The sequence below is a fragment of the Lampris incognitus genome, chromosome 2 (genome assembly GCF_029633865.1).
Source record: "Lampris incognitus isolate fLamInc1 chromosome 2, fLamInc1.hap2, whole genome shotgun sequence".
Classification (NCBI taxonomy): Eukaryota; Metazoa; Chordata; class Actinopteri; order Lampriformes; family Lampridae; genus Lampris; species Lampris incognitus.
In genome coordinates this window covers 129,933,842-129,959,462 of record NC_079212.1, presented here as the reverse complement: position 1 = coordinate 129,959,462, position 25,621 = coordinate 129,933,842, and the positions used below count along the sequence as shown (strand labels likewise).

The 25,621-nt window shown below is 42.9% G+C and overlaps 1 protein-coding gene across 1 annotated transcript in view; it reads right to left on the bottom strand.

Annotated features, from left to right (window-relative positions):
* The window catches only part of magi1b (membrane associated guanylate kinase, WW and PDZ domain containing 1b), a 212,782-nt gene that overhangs the window by 118,175 nt on the left and 68,986 nt on the right, over positions 1-25,621 (bottom strand). Inside the window, exon 2 of the mRNA XM_056273056.1 lies at positions 10,568-10,684. Within this exon, the coding sequence (XP_056129031.1) occupies positions 10,568-10,684 (117 nt within the window). The remainder of the gene's footprint in view (positions 1-10,567; positions 10,685-25,621) is intronic.

The window sequence follows — 25,621 nt, the reverse complement described above, 5'->3', positions numbered from 1 at the left end:
CTTCCGGCTTGGTTGGGCGTCCCTACAGACACAATTGGCCTCGTCTGCGGGTGGGAAGCTGGATATGGGTATGTGCCCTGGCCGCCGCACTAGTGCCTCCTCTGGTCGGTCAGGGCACCTGTTCAGGTGGGAGGGGGAACTGGCCGGAATAGCGTGGTCCTCCCATGTGCTGCATTTCCCTGGCAAAACTCCACAGTGTCAGGTGAAATAAAGTGGCTGGCAACTCCATGTGTATTGGAGGAAGCATGTGGTAGTCTGCAGCCCTCGTCAATATCGATGCTGAATACCGATGCATCTTTCAATGCAAGAGTTTGCTGGTGCCTTACGTTTTCAGCCATGTCTGTAATGTGCAGAGGTGGGAAGTAACAAAGTACAAATACTTCGTTACTGTACTTAAGTAGATTTTACAGGTATCTGTACTTTACTTGAGTATCTATTTTTCTGATAACTTTTTACTTTTACTCCCTACATTTTAACACAAATTTCTGTACTTTCTACTCCTTACATTTTCAAAACAGGTTTGTTACTTTAGTTTTAATGCATTGAGGGGAATTATTAATTATTAACATTATAACCTTGTAGACTCATAAGTCAGACTATAAATGGTTAGCGGAGATGATCTTGGATAGTCTCGCGATACCAGACGGATGTAATTTTATTTGAAGTTGGAATGGTTAAGATAATAGTAGAGCTGAACGATTTGGGGAAAAAGGACTATACCGGTGTTGTCGCATGTTTTTTTTAAAAATTATTATTATTATTCATATTTTCAGGGGATAGGCCTATCATAAAATGATCTACTTCTCTGGCTAATATTCACGGTGCCTTGATGGAAGTCATGGACATTTGAATTCATAAAATGATCTTTTCTCCAAGGACTATTTTCAGGCTACACTTTTCAAATTAATCTGTGCCTTCAACTAAATCAAAACACAGTGATAATGTAACTTTGACTAAAAATAACGGTAGCATGGTGAAATGGCTGAGCCTGTACTTTTTACTTTTATATTCGAGGAAAGAAGTTGAGTCAGTACTTCTACTTTTACCAGAGTCTATTTTTACACAAGTATCTGTACTTCTACTTGAGTAAAGAACGTGTGTACTTTTGCCACCTCTGGTAATGCGCCTCTGCAGTTCTCTCAGAAATGGGCATTTCTTGGATCCTGTTGATGAGCGTGTCTTTGTTTGGTAACCCATCAAATATGACCTGTGAACTGCTGAGGAAAGCCTTCTTTCTATAGGCTACTGTCCATCGGAGAATGGCTTCCCATGTTTAGCAATGCACTGCGACTTGATAGCTGCCCTCTGTAGCTTGGTTTTTGGCGGCTCATCGGGTTGTGAACATGCTGCTTTGCTTCCACTGGGCCACTGCCCTTTTGGCTGATTCAGCTTTATCAGCCTTTGGAGTTTTTCTTATGCCTTGTTTCAAAATGACGAAGTTCGACACAGCATTTTCGCAGAAGAGAGCACACAGCTCTGTCCTTTTGCAAAAGAAATACGAATTCGTTTGTCGAAGATGGCTGAAAGTGGCAAATATTAAACAATATTGCTTCAGCCATCGTCAGTTGCTAGCTAGCTATGCAACATTGTCACTACCACTGTAATGCTGGCAGATCAGAGGGAGGGGGAGGAGGGTATGATAGACCATGTCATTGTGTACGCTCTCTTGGTGTCCAAAACAAAGGTGTGTTTTGAGACTAATTATTTCAGTATTATTTTAAATCAAATTGTTCGTTTAGCTCACCGTTAGGCTATATCTTATATTAAAAAAATATTTTTTATCAAAACAAATTATACTAAAAAAATATTGGATTGCTCTGCGTGCCCATGTTAATAGCAAGGCCATAGGTTGCCGACCCCTGATAGGGGACAACTTGCAGATTTGAATAGAATGTTGAATAATAAATTTTCCTTTACATTGGTGAATTTGTATGGAATGTCCTTATGGGATGAAAAGGGGATAAAAACAACAGCCAAAGTTACATTTAGATGATCGTCCACATGTTCCTTATTTCTGAAAATGTAAGAAAATCTTCATATTTGTCTGTGGAGTACTATAGATCAATGTCAACAGCAGGCAATGGATTAATTAATTAGTCAATCAACTCTTGAAAACAGACCACAGAGGGGATGTCCTGATTATTGGTGATCAAATTAGAGAAGTATCCTGGTCTTAAAATTAAAACTCCGATTACCTTTTGAGAAATAGTCTTTGCAAATATTGAGATGAGGCTGCAGTTTAACATTTCTCCACTTACTTTCTGCTCTTCTTAAGTATTAAAGTCTCCTAATTTTCCAAGGAGGTTATTATTGCTTTTGACCTTTTCTGTTGTAAATGAGACACCAGAGTTGATGTTGGGCCTTAATTTTGAACAGAAACTATCAAGCAAAGCATCACAGGAGGTTGGCAGATAAGGAGACAGGCTGTCTTTGAAAAGTGTGAAATGTTCAGTTCCGCAGTAAAACTACAGAAGTGGTATGCCATATGCCTAATCAAAGAGGAGAGAGCTGGTAAATACACACACACACACACACACACACACACACACACACACACACACACACACACATTCTCTGTCCTTTTCTGAGCAAAGTCTACCATGATCACAACTTCATACATGTCATCTCTTACACACTTCTGTGCTAAAATGTTTCATTTTATGTGCACAGCTAGAGTTGTGGCCTTTCAGGAAGGTTAACCCCATAACACAAACGAGAGTTCAAATCACTAATCTCACACCCGAGAAAATATACTTTACCAAAGTAAAGAGAAAATCTGTTTAAAGCAAGACAGCCCTCTACATATCACAATACAATCAAAACTTTACAACCCCGTCAAGCTTATAGTGTGGAGCGCAGCTTCATGCTTTGTTTACTAGTTAACAACAGGTTTTTACTAGAGTGCCACAGACCTCTCGGTGATTAAAGAGGCCATTATGGCTAGACCCCCACCCTCCACTAGTGTCTGGCTGACATATGGCAGGGGAGGTAATGCAGATAAACTCCCATGAAAAAGCCTCAGGAATACAGATAGTAATTTGCGTGAGAGGATAAATGAATAAACTAATTGGAAAGCCAACTGATGAGAATCATTAGCGTGAAAGAGCAGGTTTATGGAAAGAGGATAGGGGCCCTTTTCAATTTAGAAAATAACTATCAATTTAAAAAAAGAGGTGGTATTGGGTCATTGGGAAAATTTGAGTTAATGAGACAGAGAAAGTGAAAATAAATTACAGATGGATAAGATGTTCAAAGTTGAAACTGCATCAGCGTTCTGTGAATTTGTGTATTGAATGAGACTCAAGCGAAGTCATAGGTCAGAGTATTTAAGCATCAAGTAGAGCTTTATGCAAAAGCAACCAGTCGGGCTACAATGTGTAGATGCAAGTCAATGTAACGGAAATGGAACAGTTTCGAAAAACAACTAGAAAAAAAAATAATGACTCTTTTTATACATATATGCTATTTATCACAAGCAATATATTATACTGATGGTTACAAATCTTCAGGAAATTTCTATTCGTAGGATTAATCTGATATTTTCAAATTATTAAACTATTTCTAAACATAATGCCTTTGGAGTGACAGGACATAGGAATAGAGAGGTGATGAAATGGCTTATTCTACTAAATGGGACATGACATCTACTTTGTGACCCACAATGAGCCCCTTACCTTGTGTTTAATTATTTATACATATTCAGCGGGAATTCTATCTTAAATATCTGGCTGATATGCCTGGTGCTGACTGGTTCATGCAGCTGGATTTAGTGGTCCCATAGGACTAAAGAAGTAAGGGCATCAACCATCTAACATCCACCATTGTCCATCTATCCGTTTCCCTCTATGACATGAAGTGCATAGTTATCATAACTTTAACTGTGAGCTCTCTAAAATTAGAGTATGCTGGCAGGACCTCAATAAATGTTGCCAAGATGGAGTAAAAAGTGCAAGATGCATTTGAAAGTTGACTTGGACAAGCTAAGGGGGAGATTTTATACTTTTCACAAATATTTTCCAACACATATGCCCTACCAGTCGTCAGATACCCAGCTGGAAAAATAAGCTGGCCAAAGGAGGAGATAAAGGCCACAGATATCAGGACATGGAAACTCCTCTCCCCATCAACATTCGCCATCCCATTCGCTATCTTCACACACAATTTCCGATGTGGAAGATGGCAGCGTGGATTCACGTTTGCAGCGGACTCATCCAGTGCTGATTATGCAGCGTCTTTGTCCACATTTATGCCTGCATCTAAGTTTGGGTCATCGTGTGACATGCGTCGATTTCGCTTGGCTGGGAGAGCTGGTACTGGATCGGCTGAGAGAGCTTGGTCTGCTGTGTCCTGTGGGCCTGAGGAGGAGGCACCGAGAGCGGTCTGACAGGACGCGGGGCAGGCTATGCTAACTGCTAGCCCACGACCCTGCTCAAGAGGAAACAACGAGGCGGCAGCCTTGCCTAGCGTCGACTGTGCTGTGTTTTTGCCTGCGTATGCGTCTGGATCGTCATGTGGAGTGCAGGGGAGGTGTGTCGAAGGTGTCTGGCTGGAGAGCTAGCATTGGATCAGCTGAGGGAACCTGGTCTGCTGCATCCGATGGGCCCAAGGATCACGGCCCTGCCTGGAGCTGTGCTGAAGAGGAAATGCCGAGGGCGGTCTGACAGGATGCGGAAGCGGGGCAGGCTAAGCTAACTGCTAGCCCATGCAGACTGGCAGTTCCGACAGTCATCCTGGCTGGCGTTTGTTCTCTGGACAGTGAAGTTTTTGGACTGTGATGCACTGAATGGACTGTGTTGTTGGCTGTTTTTTTTTCTTTTTTTTTCTTTTTCCTTTGTTTCCTCTGTTTTTGTATGTTTTTGGTGGTGTGGTTTTTGGAGGTTTTTGGATATGTGCTTTTGTCTTTTGTGTTGCACTGCTGTGGGCTGGGGGAAATGGAATTTCGTTTCTTTTGTGTACCCACTACATAAGATGAAATGACAAATAAATGGTTCCTGATTCCTCACAATGCACGGAGGGTTCCACCTGAAGTCCAGCAGCTTGAGATTATACAATAAATGAAAAAATGGGGAGCGAGGTTTAGTGAGTTTCAGGGCCACTATCCAGGATGAAACAAGGAACATCCGTGATTACATCAGAAAGAGGGCCCCCCAGGAAGAACTGCTGAGTGAGCACCTCAGGCAGTAGAAGCCAGAGAGTGCAGGGGAAGAAAAAGAGGAGGTATCATGGAAGACCAAGTCCCTCCATGGGATGTACCATTGACAGATAGAAGATGTAGCTGATAGAGAAATACTAACAGTGGCTAAAAAAGGCTGGACTGAAGGATAGCGCAGAGGCTCTGATCATAGCAGCACAAGAACAGGCAGTCAGGACCAGATCGGTTGAAGCAGGGGTCTACCACACCAGACAAGACCCAAGACGCAGGCTGTGCAAAGACGCCTCTGAGACAGTCCGGCACTTAGTAGCAGGGTGTAAAATGCTACCTGGGAAAGCGTACACTGAAAGGCATAACCAAGTTGCTGGGATAGTGTACAGGAATATCTGTACTGAATACAGACTGGAAGTCCCTGAGTCCAAATGGGAGACACCGCCAAAGGTGGTTGAGAATGGCAGAGCTAAGATCCTGTGGGACTTCAAGTTCCAGACTGACAAGCAGGTGCTGGCTAACCAACTAGATACTATTGTAGTGGTCAACAAAAGGACCAGAAGACAGCAGCAGTGATCGATGTAGCAATCCCAAGCGATAGCATTATCAGGAAGAGCATGACAAGCTAGAGAAATACCAAGTGCCGAGGGAAGACCTAGATCGGACGTGGAAGGTGAAATCCATAGTAGTCCCAGTGGTAATAGGAGCACAAGGAGCTGTGACCCCCAAACTGGGAGAGTGGCTCCAGCAGATTTCAGGAACAACATCTGAGGTCTCTGTCCAGACGAGTTCAGCCCTAGGAACAGCTACAATGCTGCGCAGAACCCTCAAACTTCCAGGCCTCTGGTAGAGGACGCGAGCTTGAGGAAGACACACACCCTGACACCAACTGATCAAGTAACAATAACAACTGAAAACTCTGATTTCACAAATGTGGCAGCCAAAAATATTGGTGTTACGTTTGATCCCAGCCTGTCCTTTGATATAAGCACATGAAAGAAATCACCAAGACTGCCTTTTTTCCACTTATTTAACATTGCTAAATAAGTGCCTTATTTCACTTACTTAACATAGCTAAAACTCTGTCTTTCCTGTCCATGGCTGATGCAGAGACTCTAATACATGCATTTGTTTCATCCAGACTTGATTATTGTAATGTTCTGTTTTCAGGTCTGCCACGTGCTAGTTCTAAAAGTTTTCAGATTGTTCAGAATGCTGCAGCTAGAATCCTAGCTAAATCTAGGAAATTTGACCATACTGCACCAATTCTTGCCTGCCCTCATTGGCTTCCTATCCATATTAGATCAGACTTCAAGGTGCTTCTGCTGACTTACAAAATCCTAAATGGGCTTGCCCCAGCTTACCTGTCTGATCTCTTTAAACCGTACATTCCATCTCGAGCTCTTCGCTCTCAAAATACAGGGCTCCTGTGTGTATCCAAAGTTAAAAAGAAGTCAGCTGGTGGCAGGGCCTTTTCCTATCGGGCCCTGTTGTTGTGGAATAACCTGCCTGCTGCCATCAGATGATCAGAGTCTGCTGAGTTCTTTAAATCCAAACTTAGAACTCATCGCTTTGCTTAGGCTATATTTAGCTGCCTTTAAGTTGAGTGCTTCACAACCTGTAAGGCATGGCGGGTCGGTTTCTGTCTCATTGAATTTACCAAGCACTATTCTTCTGACGAGATTATAGCATATAGACTGACTATAGCAAACGGTTCTCTTCTCTCACACGTCTTTTCTCTCTCTCTCTGAATGATGTCTTCTCTTTTCTCTTCTTCTGTGTGTGTGAATGGTGTGATGTGAGTCTCCCTTGTGTGCAGTCTATCCTCCTCCCAGGTCTCCATGGTGATGGTGGTCGCCACCTGGACACTGCTTAGCATCCCCCTCATCACATTTTCTTTTTACATATCTTATAAATCCATATCATTTTTTCATTCTGTTTTAATGTTATATCCTTCTCTCATTTACATGTGTGACTAATGTGTTTGATTTTTTTTGTGTGTACATGGTGATGGTGGCCACGTGGATCGGGTCCTGGGCTGCTCCGATGGCATCTGGACACTGCTTGGCATCCTCCTCATCATATTCTTCATATATTTTATAATTCCATTATTTATAATTCTGTTATTCTCTTTCAATGTTGTACTCTGTAAATTACGTACACACAACATCCATTGCACATTGTCCATCTTGGGAGAGAGATCCCTCCTCTGTTGCTCTCCCTGAGGTTTCTTCCTATTTTTTCCCCCTGTTAAAGGTTTTTTTTTTTTTTTTTTTTTTTAGGGAGTTGTTCCTTATCCGATGTAAGGGTCTAAGGACAGGATCTCGTGTTGTTATAAAGCCCCTTGAGGCAAATTTGTAATTTGTGATCATAGGTTGTACAAATAAAACTGACTTCACCACCCAAAAAAGGGTGAGAGGAAGATTTGTTGTGTGCGTGTACACAAACATACACACACGCACACATACCCCGATCAACACACACGTGCGCGCGCACACGCACACGCACACGCACACACACACACACACACACACACACACGCACACAAATACCCCGATCAACCAAAAACATTAAAATCACTTGCCGAATATTGTGTATGTCTCCTTGTGCCACCAAAACAGCTCTGACCCATTGATGCATGGACTCCACAAGACCTCTGAAGGTGTCTTCTGGTATCTGGCACCAAGACGTTAGTTAACATATCCTTTAAGTCCTATAGTTGCGAGGTTGGACCTTCATAGACATGACTTACTTTTTCCAGCAAATCCCATATGCTCAATTGGATTGAGATCTGAGGAATTTGGAGGCCAAAGCAACGTCTTGAACTCTTTGTCATGTTCCTCAAACCATTCCTGACCTATTTTTGCAGTGTGGCAGGATGCATTATCCTGTTAAAAGAGGCCACTGCCATCAGGGAATACCGTTGCCATGAAGGGGTGTACTTGGTCTGCAACAATGTTTAGGTAGGTGGCACGTGTTAAAGTAACGTTGACATGAATGCCAGGACCCAAGGTTTACCAGCAGAACATTACCCAGAGCATCACACTGTCTCCGCCGGCTTGCCTTCTTCCCATAGTGCATCCTGGTGCCATCACTTCCCCAGGTAAATGATGTTCACACACTTGGCTGTCCACATGATGTAAAAGAAAATGTGATTCACAAGACCAGCTCACCTTCTTCCATTACTCCATGGTCTAGTCCAGCGCCCACAATGGGCTCATGTGCCCACAGTGGACACTTTCGGCAAAGGGCAGGGATCTTCATGGGCACTCTGACCGGTGACTATGCGGCCCCATATGCAGCAAGCTGTGATGCACTGTGTGTTCTGACACCTGTCTATCATAGCCAGCATTAACTTTTTCAGCAATTTGAGCTACAGTGGCTCTTCTGTGGGATCGGACATAACGGGCTAGCCTTCACTCCCCATGCGCATCAATGAGCCTTAGGTGTCCATGACCTTGTCGCTGGTTCAACAGCTGTCCTTCCTGGGACCACTTTGGTAGGCACTGACCACTGCATACCGGGAACACCCCACAAGACCTGCCGTTTTGGAGATGCTCTGACCCAGTCATCTAGCCATCACAATTTGGCCTTTGTCAAAAGTCGCTCAGATCCTTACACTTGCCCCATTTTTCCTGCTTCCAACACATCATCTTCAAGAACTGGCTGTTCACGTGCTGCCTAATTTGTCCCACCCCTTGACAGGTGCCATAGTAACAAGATAATCAATGTTATTCTTTTACCTGTCAGAGGTTTCAATGCTTTGGTTGATTGGTATGTATATATAGCTCTTTTCTAAAAAGGTATATATCTCAATTAAACTAAACTCAACTCAACTTACGAGTAAACAAACTAACTGAACTAATTTGAATGTTAGAAATTATGTTATTTAGTTAAACTCGTTCAATTTCTAGAAGATACATTTTAATATGTTGCTATAGCCTATAGAGAAAATACAGTTGTACTGACAGGGATACAGTAGTGCACGGATGCCATTTCCATGGTTACCATGCGTAGAGCATCTGGCGTTTACTCGCAGAGTGCTTTTCTGCCTGTCTATTCACATGAGGAGCACACGGAGACCCTGGGGATCCACGTGGGTATGCAGGCGCTTACTGTCTGAGAAGACCATAATATGATGCCATTTCAGCACGAATAAGTACGTACTACCACTTACGCAGAAGATGTCAGTTGAGTTGGCAGTCCTTTAATGTGGCCCAGGACATATACACAGTGCTAAAAGAATGTGTTCATATGTGACCCAGACCATCTCCAAATGTGGTCTGAGCGATCAGATCTCAGTGCATCCTCAATGCGTCTTGGGTGCATTCACACTTGTACTTAGAGCCGTCCACCAGTTTTCTGTGTACATGGCCCCACACTATGGAATGGTCTCCCATTCAAATTGATAACAGCCACTTCAACGGCAGCATTTAAGCATTTACTCAAAACATATTTTAATCGTGCTTTCAGATGAGGTTAACCCCATCTTTTATTAATTCACCCTTAATCTGCTATCTGTTCTGATCAAATCAATTTTATTTTGATTCCATGTCATTCAATTTGTTTAATTCTTCTATATCTTCTTCATACATTTCGTTAGGGTTGACATTTTTTTTAAACTTAATGTTTTCTTCTTTAATCTTTACCTTCTCTTTACCTGTGTAGTTTCACTTATTGTAAAGCACATTGAATTCCATTTTAATGTACGAAATGTGCCAAATGAGTTAAGTTTGATTGATTGATTGAGTGATTGATTGGTTGACCTTTAGGTTATAAAGAGAAATACTGGATTACAGGAGAGCGTCAGATATAATGACTGATCAAACGTATGAAGGACAGTGTGACTTCCTCCATATCAACAGACCTCCTCTCTTTGGCTTGAGGTGAGGAACAGTGGAGTCCCTTCCATTTAAGGTGGAAAGTGATATGTGTCAAAATACATATCCACATGCCACAACTGACACACACAGTACAAGAGTTTGGCTCAAATGTGGTCGACTACTGACAATGAACAGGTCTACTCAGTGACAAATCTGACATGATAACTTAAAGCCAACCACAAACCATGCGTGACTTGGACTTAATCAGGTTGAAGTGGCTGATTATACAGTACGTCTGTGTGCAATTTCTTCCCGAGTCAAGCATATACACCGGATCAATATATGGATCGGTAACTAGTCCAACCTCCAACACATGCTCCAACATGTTGCACTCTCACTCTCAAGTTAACCAAAGGGTTGTTTGTTGCTGGTATGATTTCCTCATATATTATACAACAGTTATATAGACTACAACATAGTGGGAAGTCACATGAACAAAGGTAATTGGCTGTGTCTGAGGCTGCATACAGATGAAACCAGAGGAGACAGAATGACACGAGGGAGAACAGATGAAGGATCAAGTTGAGAGCTCTGTACTCACAAGGCACGGCATGGCGGTAGAGGTTGTCTCGAATGGTCTGCTGCAGTTCATGGTCAGGAGACGATTTTTGGAAGCGCTGGCTCAGGTAGTGTTTCAGATCCTTATTTAGCTTATTTCCTGTCAAAAAGACACAAACAGGAAAACTGGGTTATGACATAACTGCAATCTGAACATCATGGCTGCCGCTGCGTTCGTCTATTCTCTATGTGTGAAAGTGGTGAGGCCACACAAAAGAGAGACATCCTAAGAGGTCTAATGGCTAGTGATGTCCTGAGCAAGTTTTTTTTTTGTGCCGCTGATCTAATTCAAGTCCTTTAGTATTGAGTATCTATCAACACTGATTCCCAATCTGATATTTATATTGTCTTGCATACTACAGCTGCACAGTGCACACTTTGAGCATATTAATATTAATAAAACCAATCCAGTTTAGGTAAGATATGCTTGACAATAGCTCTGCATAAAGAAAACAAGCATAACAGCTGTCTGTTTAGGGTTTTCTTTTTTCTTTTTTAACAAAATAAGGTTAATAAACCATAAAGATGATATGAAATATAACAGCTCTAACAACTGGCTGTTGGGATGCTTTCATTTTCCAGTTTAAAGTAGTTCCACCCTGCAGACGTTTTCATCACTTGTTGACATAATAAAACACATGCCTTGTTGCAGCAAGTTGTGGATAATATCAGTTTACGACACCTAGACAGAGCACAATGTGGCATTCCCGACATCTATATGGCAGATGGGATAGACTGAGAGGCAAGACAGAAAAAGAAGGAAAAGCCCGGAATTTGATCTGGTTTTAGACAGCCGATACCAAGATACCAATCAGTTTAGGTGAGCGTTAATCAGCTCTGATAACGATCATTTCATTGGATCAGGACATTCCTAGTGATGGCTCTTCTGAATTCTTTTCAAAGTGTGAGCAGGCCTCACAGTTTGGTTTCTGACAAAGAAAAATTAGTTTGTGTTGCTACATGCCGAGGAGAGTTGTATTCTTGACAACACATTGAACACCTGACATTGTCACTTGAGGGGGTTACCTTAGATGCCAGGCTCTCCCTTTCTGTCAAGCTAAAGCTGGCCAAAGCTCAGCTAGCTAGCACCACGCTTGGCACAGCGGATAAGCCCCCACCCACAGCTAGGCCATCTGGGTCTCAGACACACATTCGGCCATAGTAGGGGGGTAGCCAGGGGTAGCCAGGTTGTAAAATGTCTATGCCTGCGTGTAATAATACGTGTGTATCTGTTCACGGTCAACAAGTGTGCAGACGGAGCTGTGACGAAACAAGAACGCAAACCAATAATGCTTTCGTCCCCTACTAGTGCATCAAATGTGAGTAGACGAATAACACACACATCCTAGAAAATGTAACACAAAGAGAAAAAAAATGAAAATGCCATTTACCGAACAGAGCAACGTTCGACTCTAACATCCAACCAAAAATGCTGCCTTGAGACACAACAAACTGCTCACGCATTTATATTCAATTTGAGCATGGTTGCATTTGCCTCATTAATCATCACACGCACGCACACATGCACACACACGCAAACACAAACACACATGCACATGCATGCACGCACACACACACACACAATATTTATGTGCAATCTTTGAACGGCCGCTTAGGCCATTTTTGGTTGTCTTGGGCAAAGAACCAGTCATAAACGGCCCTGGATTCTGTTTCCATGGAAACTGTGTGTGTGTGTGTGTGTGTGTGTGTGTGTGTGTGTGTGTGTGTGTGTGTGTGTGTGTGTGTGTGTGTGTGTGTGTGTGTGTGTTCATGTGTTTAATGAGATGATTGAGATTGCTAGCATAGTAGAGACAAACAGTCAGGCATGGGTTGGCAGGATGAGCGTAGAATAATGCAATAAAGACATGTCAGAGGCAAGACAGGCAAAACCAAATTTTATCAACATGTCAACTAATTGGATTCACACGTACAAAAGAAATGGCTGGTGGTCAAGTCACATGACCAGTAATGACAAAGGCACACCTTGAGGCTGAATTTAGTTAACAAAAGACAAATGTTGTTCACTTTGTTCAAAATCAGATCTTCACAGTGTGAACAGCTCCTGACCTCTTAAAGATGGGGAGGCTGACTTTTTTTGTTTTATATAATTTCACATCATCAAGTTACAACCAAACCAAAGAGTACTTATACTGTAGGACCAATATAAGGAGATGGGGTTGGAGAACAAAAATGGCGATATGAAGACAGAAACCCAATAACGTTACAGATAAATACACATCTTAAAGCACGTAATGAATTCTTAGCATTATGGTCCTTACATCAGATCTTAATGTCCTGATCCTGATCAACTTGCATTTAAGTAATAAATCACAAGGCTCTTTGACCTTTGCCATGAGTAACACTAGAAGGCTGTACTTAAGATTAATCAGCGGCAAAGCCAATGCAAAGATAAAGATAAGATGTGGGCATTTGGTAAACAGTCTGTGAGGCAAAGTTGACCCCCCACCCACTGTCTAAGCTCTTCCTGGGAGGAAATTGGTGCTGGCCCTCTCCCATCCAGACATATTACTGGGTTGTAATCCTCGCAACAGGTTGCAAGCCAACACTAGGGCCAATGGAGGGCCAAAAACCCACACATACTTGGACAGACCATTTACTGGAGAGCAATGGGGAAACCTTCAGGGAGAGACCAATAGATGTCAATGCGCTAGTGACGATCAACGATATCAATGTTTTGGGTCGGGCAAGTGGTAGTGGGCAGACGAAATTAGAAAATGGCATTGGCAAATCTAAATCAGGTTTTTAAGAGATCGGTCCAGTTGAGTGTATTTATTTATTTTTCATTCATTATCCAAAGCGCTTATCCTGCTCTCAAGGTCACGGGGATGCTGGAGCCTATCCCAGCAGTCATTGGATGAATGAATGAATGGACGAGATTAATCTACAAACTCCAGAAATACAGAGAAAAGAACTGTAAAGAATATTACAAGTTGGCTTTGTAGTGTGAGAGCGCCAATTCAGGCCTCCTCCACCGTCGAGCATGACAGATTCATGCTCCACGACACCACTTCAGGGAGTATCAAAGAAGGCTGAATCAGTTCATCTGGACACAATGTTTACTAAGAGAAACGTTTCATCACTTATCTAAGTGACCCTCTTCAGTCTAAAAAAGTTTCTTTAGACTGAAGAGGGTCACTTAGATGAGTGATGAAACGTTTCTCTCAATAGACGTATCCAGATGAACGATTTCAACCTCCTTTGATTTTCTTACCTGGATTATTGAGCATGCATCAAGACACTTCAAGGAGTAATAACATATACCGGTGGTTCTCAATCCAGTCCTCAAGGACCCCCTGTACTGCTGGTTTGCTGTTCCACCAGATAGTTAATTAAATTCACCTGTTGTAATTAGATGACTGGAATACCTGAATATGAATTCAAATGTATGGTGAATGTAATTAACCACCTGGTAGACTAGAAAACCAGCAGTACAGGGGGTTCCTGAGAACTGGATCTAGACCCACCGACGTAAATAGAAATAAAGTTATGTAGATTCTGTCCTCCCCGTATGTCTTTTTATTTCCTTTTATCTTGATGAAAGAAGACTGCTTTAAAGAAAATGAGCAGACATCCTTCAATGGCAGGACAGTTTAATTGACAGGGCCGTGAAGGACTGCCTGACTAAAAAACAAGCAGAAGGCAGTCACTTAGGTACATGTCTATTACCCAGAAACCATGATCTATATCGTCCTCATGCTCATCTCCATGCTTTGCAGTCATTATGGGCTGACCTGTAGAGGCAGACCAACAACTGATGTTGTTATTCACATTGTAAGTTGGCAGATGAGTGCACTACCACATGGGGCTGTGTATGGAAATGAGAGGCAAACTTTCAGAATGAAAAATTTACAGAATTCATATTAGTCAAGTGAAATGAGAAGCAGTAGCACCACTCTCTTGGATGATGAACTCTGAGAAACATGCAGTGAGAGTACCCAGTGTGCTTACATATGCTTAGGAGCAGAGCAAGCCACCACCACCCTTGAAGACCGCCCCACCTGCCTGCACTGCAGGTCCCTGCCAGCAGATCACCACCGGCATACAGACTGCCCCCCCCCCCATCTCCACCTACATCAATTTCACTACAGTGGGCAGGATCATCAGGGAATTCCTCTTAAACATCCAAAACCTGGATTGGATGGTTTAGGTGCTCACTTCATCCCCGCCTCTGCTACCTGGTCAGGTATTAGTAGACCTGCTCCCCTGCAGCACTGGACAAGGAGCTAGTGGAATTTCTGAACAAAATATTCCTTCTGGCGGTGCAGACTGTGATGACTGTATACAACACATTACTGGGCATGTCCCTGTTATCAATGACAACAGGTAAGACCACCAACTTGGAGAAAAGACTTGCTTGGTTAACGCTACCTCACCAGAGCTGTCACCAACGCCACTGGCCATGTCATGGCCTGAGACACGTTCAGCTTTCAACGGGTCTGGCTTAACATGGCTGCCCTGAAGCGCTAAGACCTAGAAGCTTGGTGCCCCACTCTCACCCTAGGGCAGAGCAGTTTCAAAACCTGAAGGAAGAAAGAGCCTGCCTCAAGCACCATCTACCGCTGGCAATGAAGACGCCTCCCAGACATCACAGGCTCAGTCTCAAGACCCTTCTACCATCCCAGCAGTTGAGGCCATCAACAGCCAAGCGGAAAGAGTGCAACAGGACGCTCTCTGTTCACTGCGCTGCAACCTCAACCTCCTCTTTCTCCTTCCATTTACCCCCCCCCCATTTTGGACCATCTCTGAACAAGTGTATTGCACACATGCAATCCCTTGTTGATTCAGGCATTTGGCTCACATCTACTGACCTGAAAGATGCTTAATTTCATGTCAAGATAACACCCACGCACAGGAAGTTCCTAATTTTTTTGCTTTTCACAGACTAGCAGTACAAGTACAACAGGCTCCTGTTTAGATACTCCCTCGCCCCTCTCACTTTTTCCAAACTTTGTGGTTGTGGCACTCCAGCTGATTTAGTGCTGCAGCATGAGGGTCTTCTTTTACTTGGGCAACCTCATTATAATGGATTGCTCTTTGAACCAAGCCAAACTGCATACTGTCCAACTGCTGAGGCATCAAACCAGGTTGAGGTTCACGATCAGTTGGGGAAAATAGCTCACCCCATCCCAGCGAGCAGGCAGTGTACCTGGGGGTGGAGCTGAATTTAACCCCTCTGCAAGAGACTATTCGAATCCCAGAAGACAGTGGTTCTGGACAAGGTTCTCAAAGTATTTGATGGCTGGGAGAGCCATCAAACGAAGACACAAACTTAGATGCAGACGTGGACAAAGACACTGCGTGGATGGTACTGGGTGAGGCCGCTGTAAATGTAAGTTTGGGCTGCCAACTTCCCACACCAGTACTGGGTGAGGCGGCTGCAAATGTGAATTCGCGCCTCCATCTTCCCACACCAGAGAAGATGGGGAAGATGGGGGAAGATGTCTGTCACCTATATGGGCACCAACGTAAATTAACAGTAATCATAGAGATGATAAATGTCCGATCTCCTTTAAAATATCACTTTCCAAATGAAAATTGTTTTGTCACTGAATTGTCTAAATGCAAAAGATGGTTAGTCAGGTTTTGTCAGGTTGTTACACATAGGAAAATGTGCAGAAACTCCACACCCACTCTGCAGCCATCCTGCGACCAGAATAAACAACAAGCTGCCACTCTCTGTGGAAACTCTGTTAGAGACCAGACATTCATTCCTATTGACCAAGAAGGCAGTGTAACTCTGACTTCCCATTCCCATCCTCTAGTCAAGAGTCAGACAACTGATCAGTAAAGCATCACATAACTAATTAGTGTGGTTGCATGACACACACATACACATGCACACACACACAATTAGCCATGCATCGTGCTTCAATCCCAAACAAGCTTACTTTATTTTCAGAATAAAATAACTTATTTTATACTATGGTATCTAATAGCTTCAAAATAAATAGCTGTTTAAATCAAAGTACTAATTTTTTACTTGAATACAAAAATGTTGTAGGAATATGCAAATTAGCATTGAGCTCTTCGAGTTCAGGAATGACAGGGATCAATAACAATCAGTTATGTTAGAATATGAAAATATAGTTCCTTGGGCTCAAACTCATCATAGTTGACTTAATGGCCTTTTTGCCCTCACATGTGGCCTTTGTGCTCTCAGAATTTTAATGCAACTCTGGTCTAGACCATATGGCCTTGCCCCTAAATTAACAAAATTCCACGGCTGGTGCCTAGTAGTGTCATGGGTGGGCTACGCTCAAAGGCTGCATGTTTTGTAGCTCAGCTACACTTAAACGTACACTAAAAGAATAGTCACAGTTATTTGAGTGATTTTAATGAAAGACATCAGTCTAGGATATAATCTCAGCATTAGACATCTGTATAAGGAGGCCCCCAAAACCCAGTTCAAAACAGGAACCAGCTCTAAATTAGTAAAACCTTGATTATCAGTTCTGCCATCGGTTCTGGAGAAATTAGGGGGTGATATTTCTATAAGGACAAACATGGTTTTCAAGGAACTTATAGGAATGTTGTGATCATATTGTTGCTGCTCTCTCTCTCTCCTCTTTCTCTGTCTCAGTGTCGGTCTTGGAGTGAAACATGGGGCTGTGCTCACACAACATGCAACTTGAGATGTTTGTGACATCATGGCAGAGAGAACAAAATGCTCTATAAAGCCGTTACGATACATCTGAGTTGACGATGACAGTGCTCATTACCACAAGTGCAATAAAACCCTTGCAAGTCAGGGAGGCAACACGAACAATATATCCAAACATCTGCTGACCAAGTATAGTATAAATCTGCAAAAATATGTAGTTGTTCACTGCTGTGCTCACAGTCCAATCTTCCTCAACCACCAAAGGTATGCCGTGCCAGAGCTGTAGACACCAAGTCTATTAGGCTAATAACAAATCATTACAATAATTGGCCCCTTCTGGCTGCAGCCACCATGGCCCAGCACAACCGTCTTCCATCTATCAACACTCCCAGCCGAGCCCAGTTACTTTCTGCTAGCAGCTAGAAAACAATAAACAAATGTTAATTCTGTTATTAGTAAATTGTCTTTTTTCTTGTGAAATAGTCTAAAAGAACCGATAAGAATACTGATAAAGTAACGAAGCGATTAGCAAAATAAATAGAAGTTGTGGCATCACTAAAATTCTAACGATACCCACCCCTGCATTTTTAAAGGTGATAAAATGCCGCATTTGCTGTGATTAATCTAAAAATACTGCATCCCTGATGGTTAAATTATGCCATAGGCATGAAGTCCCGAATGTTTAAATGTCCAAGTACTTTTTTTTCCACAGACATATTACACTTGCAAAAATAAATAAATAAAAAGATATATAAATAAATGAATATGAATGTTACAATCTTCACTGATAAGAGACACTGAGTCCAGTCCTTGTCTGCAGCACTGCAGCACAGACCCCTCCCTAAAATTTCCTATTTCTAAGCATTTTTCAAATATGAGAAAAGGCCCCGTGTTACCTCTGGCTTGGTCAGGTGTCCCTACAGACACAATTGGCCGCATCTGCGGGCGGGAAGCCGGATGTGGGTATGTGTCCTGGTCGGTCGAGGTGCCCGTTCAGGCGAGAGGGGGAACTGGGGGGAGGGGAATAGCGTGATCCTCCCACGCGCTATGTCCCCCTGGCGAAATTCCTCACTGCCAGGTGAAAAGAAGCGGCTGACGACTCCACATGTATCGGAGGAGACATGTGGTAGTCTGCAGCCCTCCCCGGATCGGCAGAGAGGGTGGAGCAGCGACCAGGATGACTGGGAAGAGTGGGGTAACTGGCCAAGTACAATCAGGGAGAAAAGGGGGGATAAAAAAAGGGCAAAACACACTGTTACTGGGGGATGATGTTACTCCAAAATGGCAAAGAACAGACCTTCTGCACACCTGTAGATCGACAGCTGTGTAGGAGAAGATCCAGGCTCAACAATGCAAAAGAAACTATCGCACACTGTCCTCGGTTTCTTTCTGCCTTGCCGACTCCAAATTGGCACCAAGTAGTTTTTTTGATATCGGCAATGTATTTTTACATCACTGTAGCAATGATGATGGAAATTATTTTTTCATCATAGCATAGCAACAAGACACATGTATTTATTTACAAGCCGTAGCTCCAGAGAATATTCCGGAAGAAGAGGTGCTTTGTTCACAGATGAGGTATAGTAAAATCCTTTGATATCTATTATTTATTGAATACGGAAACAAGTAATAACTGCCACAAAGCAGTCCCCATATTTCCGGGGAAATTTTGTGCATGGCGGCAGACAAAATGCTTAGCAAAAACAAAGCTTCCAGGGAACTGATCTGAATGACAATTGTGCAAATCTCCCATAGCCATCACAGTATGTGACCGGAATGGATTTATTGATGATATGATTTTAAAGCATGGTGCCACTTCATGGTGTACACTTCAGTGTTCAGATTCAGGTGTTAGGTCAAATAACATTACACCAAAAGCCCTCTCTCTTTTCTCATTGCTGCTGACTAGTGTAAAAGCTGACTACCTTAAAAATATTTGGATATCAAGTTTTTTTGTTTGTCTTATAGAGAACCACTGCATGAGCAATAACATTAAGACGCATAAATGCTAAATCTACCAGCAAAGTCCTCTACCATCTCAACAAACTAAGGTCAGGAAGGTCACACTACTCACCTCTACTTAAGTATTAAAGTAACTAGTTAGCCCCCTCAAACCACAGCAAAGTAGACTAACACCATAAGCCAATTAAGTGCTACTATGTGGCTTGGGCCTGGATCATTAGTGTACTATGTTATAATGACCCCTAGATTGACTAACATGTTGGCTCTGATGACGAATAAAATTAAAAAAAAAAAAATCACTGCCCATGTGGATATGGACCCTTATTAGGCCAGTTTGGAGGCTGTTGAGACCTTTGTTTTTTAAGCCTACCCTATCCTTGCTGTTTAAAATGCTGCTCTTAAGGAAGCTGTGTGTCCATAATTAATGTGTGCATAAGAATTCTAGTTCGACTCTAAGGGGCATCCGGGTAGCGTAGCGGTCTATTCCGTTGCCTACCAACACAGGGATCACCGGTTCGAATCCCAGGTTTTTTCCCGGATTCAAACCTGACCGTCCCTACAGACACAATTGGCCGTGTCTGCGGGTAGGAAGCCATATGTGGGTATGTGTCATGGTCGCTGCACTAGCGCCTCCTCTGGTCGGTTGGGGCACCTGTTCAGGGGGGAGGGAGAACTAGGGGGAATAGCATGATCCTCCCACGCGCTACATCTCCCTGGCGAAACTCCTCACTGTCAGGTGAAAAGAAGCGGCTGGCGACTCCACATGTATCGGAGGGAGCATGGGATAGTCGGCAGCCCTCCCCGGATCAGCAGAGGGGGTGGAGCAGCGACCGATATGGCTCAGAAAATAGGGTAATTGGCCAAGTACAACTGGGGAGAAAGGGGGGGGGGTTTAAAAAAAATTCCAATTTGATTCATATTTTCCCCTCAACTTGATGATACAATTTTACACAATTCTGATTTTGATTCATAAATCTTCAAATCTTGTCACTGATGATGCTTCGGCAAAACTGGTCTCTTGATGGCTTTGCAATGAATTCTTTATGGATTGGCTGCATTTGACTATTGGTGGTGGACAGGCAGCGAAAGCATCAGGAGTAGTTGGGAGGGTATTTAGGAGTGGTTGGGTAGTTGTGTTTATGCATTGGGAGGGCTAACAGTTTGTCCAAATCCCTGCTCAAACAGATAAGCAGAGATGACATATTCCCCAAACACGTCCCACCTGTCACAGATTTCCCATAAGCCTTCCCAAACAGAGCAAGACTTTGGAAAAGAGACATGCAACCATGGCAGAAAGAGAGTGGGGGGAAGTAGATTAAGAAGGAATATGGAAAGAGAAATAAAGAAAGAACAATTAAGATAATGAGAGGGGGACGGGGAGAGAACAAAAGCAAGAGGGAGAGATAGAGGACGAAAGAGAGAAAAACTGTCATTTTGAAAAGACCTCATCAGAGAAAGCCAGACGTAACATCAAACGAGTTTTTGTCGCAGCTGAAATGTGAAAAGCTCCACTTCTTTCCAGGCATTTTCTCCCATCGAGAGCAGCCAGCCCTCCCCGGCTCTGATCAGCCAGCCAAGGCCCTGCTCAGACATGCAGAGCAGACATGGCACCAGCTAGACCCTCCACTGGCGGTGGACATCTGTACTCACAGCATGGAAAAACAGAACTCCAGTGAAACTTGATCCCCCTGCTCACCGGGTAGCAGTATTGGGAAAGGAACGATTCAACTGATTTCTGATGATTTGGAAATGGCGGCAGTTGCAGACTTGAATAAGCCCACGTTCGAGACAAACAACGTCATCGCATATTTGACACCTGAACCCCGGTGACTTGATTAATATTCAAAACCCGCAGTTGTGTTTATGCTACACAGGCATTTTTAAGTGACCTGTTTATAACATTTATACGTATATTGTTGAGCGGTAGTTACGGCTGTTGGCTCCCAGCTGTTGGTTACCCAGTCCCTGGGTGATCTCCAGGCTCTTTGTTATGCACGCGAGTTTCACAGGGCAATCTAAGAGCATTTCTACATCCAAGCCCCTTCTAATAGATGAAGCAATACCGTCTTCCTCCAAACACAAAGCACTGGGCTGACTGATAAAAGCACAAACACAGTAATATGCCATGTCATTCTTTTTCAGGCTTAGCCAACTCAGATTTGGCAGCCGCCTCTGTTTGGACATGCACAGTGTTGTATCACTGTTGAATACACAAACAGTCTGGCACCTAAAGTAACAAACAACGTGTGTTGTTGTTGTCATCCTTATTGTTGTTGTTGCCCTCTCTTCAGTCGCCCCCCCCCCTCTCTTCAACATCAAGGGACACATTACCAGACAGAGGCTATGATTAGAGCTTAACTTCACACTGAATTTCTTTTGCTTTTGTTAAACCGAGGATGCAGGATGCAGTCAGAGGCGTCAGCTTTAAAGACAAATGGCTTTATATCATTCAGCTGCTATGATAAGCTAGAATTAAAGCTATGAACTATTTTACAGGTTATCCATTATCATCCTGACTCCATTCCTTAGTGAGCAATCCATGCACGGCTCCAGATAATCAGATAGTGAGGGCTAATCGCTGCTTAATCACCCCAATCAGCATCAGCCATCCACAATTAACTGACATTTTCCTTAACTAACTACTGATCCCAGGTCAGGTTTTAACTGTATGCCCTCTAAAAGCTAAGGGTTTGATTATTGTAGACCAAGAAGGGAGGTCCATCTGTGACGCTACCCATCAGCTGTTTTCTAAGAAAATGCACTGAGAAAAGACAGTGTGAACTGCTGCTACAGAAAAAAAGCGCAGTGTTTTCAGAGGAAAGTATATCATGCCGCCCATCAGCTAATTGACTTTTTATCAACACTGATTGACGTAGTCATTGTTGATTTTGAGTTGATTTGAATTTGTAAGATATACCTTTTACTACCAACCCCAATGGATGTCTTTACGTGCCTGGATATACAGATTTAGCACTCCGTCAGATGAACATGAAATGGACAGAAAAAGAGAAAGAGGTGGAAGCAGAAGAGAGAGAGAGAGAGGCAAAGGTATGTAACATTAGCTAGCATCACTACTTTCGTGTGGGCAGAGCAGTGCTTTTAACTCGGCGCTTGCTTTTCTCCTCTGGATGTATGGGAACATAAACATTGTATGTGAAACGCACAGTTCACGCACAAAATTCTTTCTAGCTTGTTCATGCCAGTATGGATGTTTGAACAGAGCACAACCAGCCACAACCGTCCGTCTAAATCACATATCGGAAACCGCCGAAATATATGCAGTGACCCGGAAAGGTCGCTGTTGCTACAGCCAGGCAAAGCACAGGTGTACGCCATTATTTTCTGCAAAACGGCAAACTGGTTTCCTCTGAAAACACTACTGTTTTCTGTAAAAAAAAAAAAAAGCTAGCGCTAAAAAAAAAGCCGACAGGTGGGGTGATATGTGAACAGGCTGCAGTACATAGTAATAAGCAGGTGTTCTTCAACAACCAAAAGCAGTTCCAAGATACACAGCGTTCCAAGAGGAGAATCAAGCACTGGACATACGCCAAAGAGGTTGTATTGGTGTGTGTGAATGGTTACCAGTTTTTCTTACGTGTTTTCGTTGTGGATTAATACGTTTTACTTAGCTGACCCCATTTGACCCCATTTACTGCTGGGGTTTTTTTTGTCCGTTCGCTGGGACTAGCAGCCAGATCTCTGACCATGGGAATCGGTGACCAAGTTAATGTCCATACATCCATAACCATCTCATGGTAACGCATACCACCTAACATTAATAAATCCAAACTATCCCTTTCTGTACTGTCCAGAGAGACCCTAAACCATTGTATGTTGTTGGACTGTGGATGTTGGACTGTGTGAATCACTAAAAGGTACTGCTATCAGATATGGGAAAACAGTCATTAATACCCTTAAGCCAATACACACTGAATGGATAAATGAATGATTTATTATCTTACTTACATCTTACATTCATTATCTTACATCAGTCTTTGTACAGGTGAAGGTCGATAACTGTCAATTTTTGACGCTGGCTAGTAACTTTTGTTTTGGTTTTTGAATTTAGTAGTAATTTAATTGTTTGTTGTGGTTCTGTAGGTATAACCAAATGCAAAACTTTGGATAAGGATCAAGGTAGAGATGCAGGCTATTTGAGGTGACAGAATAGAAATACTGTTTTTACAGGACTCTTTAGATTAATTTTTTTTAAAAAAACAACAACAACAATAGCAATCAGTAATGAATGGTTCTTTAGATGAAGAGGTCATGAACTCAAACATCACTACACAGATGTGGAAATACACTCAATATAGGACTACGAGTGTGTCCTCTTGTCACCGGGCTCAACACTGCCCTCTGTTTCTCTCCATTAGGTATGGCCTGCTCACTGTGATGGCCCAGTCTTGTCTCCATGGCAACCGTTGCTAGATGAGTGTGGAGACTGTGCCCGTGGTCACGGACAGCCGTGGTCTGCCCCCCACTGCCACACTGGAGCATTACACAAACACACGACAGCACGCTGTCACTAATCTCATCCAGCCCCAAACCCTTTTCTACCAAAAACAAACAACACTGCACTGGACCACCGACAAGCTGATTCCCAATTAACGGTTTACAAATGGCTTCCTCTGTGCGATGTGATGTCTTTGAAATTAATATGAATGTTAACGGAGGGTTGAGCACCACATATTCATATTCTGCTTGAAAAAGACAGACATCATACCACAGATCTCAAAATCTGAGATGTCAGATCATGATACCTCAAATGTACGTGAGCTCTTGTTAAACTCCAACGTACTGTAATTCAAGCATAATGGCAATACATACTGTACAGCTACAGATGAAAGTCAGAAACAGCTTCCTCATTTTCAACATCTCCAAACAATATTCGGGATTTGATGCTACTGTACAGTGTCCTGTTTAGTGTGTTGGTTTATTTGTATGGTGAAACGTGGCTCTTCTGTACCAACAGCCTGTCATTTGTCAAGAACCACTAGCAAGTTTCTGCAAACCCTTTTACAGTCTGCATACATCATCGTCTAAAAGCATATATGCTTATAGTCCTTCTACATATGTAGGAATAGAGCTTTTCAAGCGCACACACATACGCACAGAGTTGTGTCTCATCTGTATTTCAAAGCTGTGGGCCACAGGAACAACAGTCACTGCTGTAGCCCACAGTGGACTGTGATTCAGACAACAGTGATCCAGCACTGCATCACTAAATGGCTGCCTACATGGAAGACTTGGCTACGTGCAAGACTTGGAGCACATGTACAAAAGTATATTTTCTCCAAACTTCTTGAGGGAGATGAAAGCAGCTTTCCAAAGCAATGCTTTTCCAGAGCAGTGAATTTCAAAATCTAATAGGAGATGCACTCAGACACTTCATCAATGCTTTGTAGGCATGGCTTACATGGGACAAGCCAGAGCTGTCTATTTTCCCCATAGATAAATCCACCATAATCCCCACCCCAAGAAAATGAAGAGCCCCTAAACCTTATACCATTGGCTATTCTGATCAGAACAAAATAGATGGGGCCTTAGACTTGGAGACAAGGCATTACAAATAAAGTGGTTCCTTCTGTGAAACATTTACAGAAATTGCCTCATATCCACCCAACAGGAAAGGGATTGAAGGAAAAAATTCCAACTGCATGGCATTTGATTGCTCGGTCTTTCAAAGCTGCAAGTCGGCCACATGTGCGCACCTTGAATCAGGTCGATGAGGAATGGAAAAACGTTATGGGGTGATTTGTTGTCAGGAGTCGTTGCGTAGCACCAGGCCGAAACAAACTGCAGAAACCTGCTTAACTCACACTGAACAATATGCCTGACTTCTCAGTGCGGAGAAATGCAGATGTCTCATCCCAGATGTCTCATTTCTAACCAGATGACATCTATTCTTTGCTTTACTAAAGATGGAGAGACACCAGTTCCAAGTCAATTAAAGTCAGTGTTAAAATGTTGGGGGGGGGGGTTCTGTAAAGCCATCTTCTGGCTGTGTTCTGTTGTTACTGGCTTGTTTACAATGTCCCTGATTTCATTGATTGTAGTCATCCACACAAGGAAATAAAAAAACATTTCCAGGATTTGATTCAGACTGTAGTGCAAATGGATCTAGCAGACATGTCAATGTTCTTACTACGATCTATGAAAGAGATGCAGGAACAGCGTGTGTGGGCATTTCACTAGGTTGTACAATATTTCTGTGTGTGTGTGTGTGTGTGTGTGTGTGTGTGTGTGTGTGTGTGTGTTCTAAACAGTATTAAGATGTCAAAACATGTATATATTTGTATGTATGATCATTTGCTGGAGCTAGTACATGCACAGTATGAGTGAGTGCCTGACTAATTTGGCAAACAAGGGCATTCACCAGCTATCCGCACTGATAACACACGATGATCTCCAGGATCAAGTATTAACATTCTCCGCACACCCACAAACTAG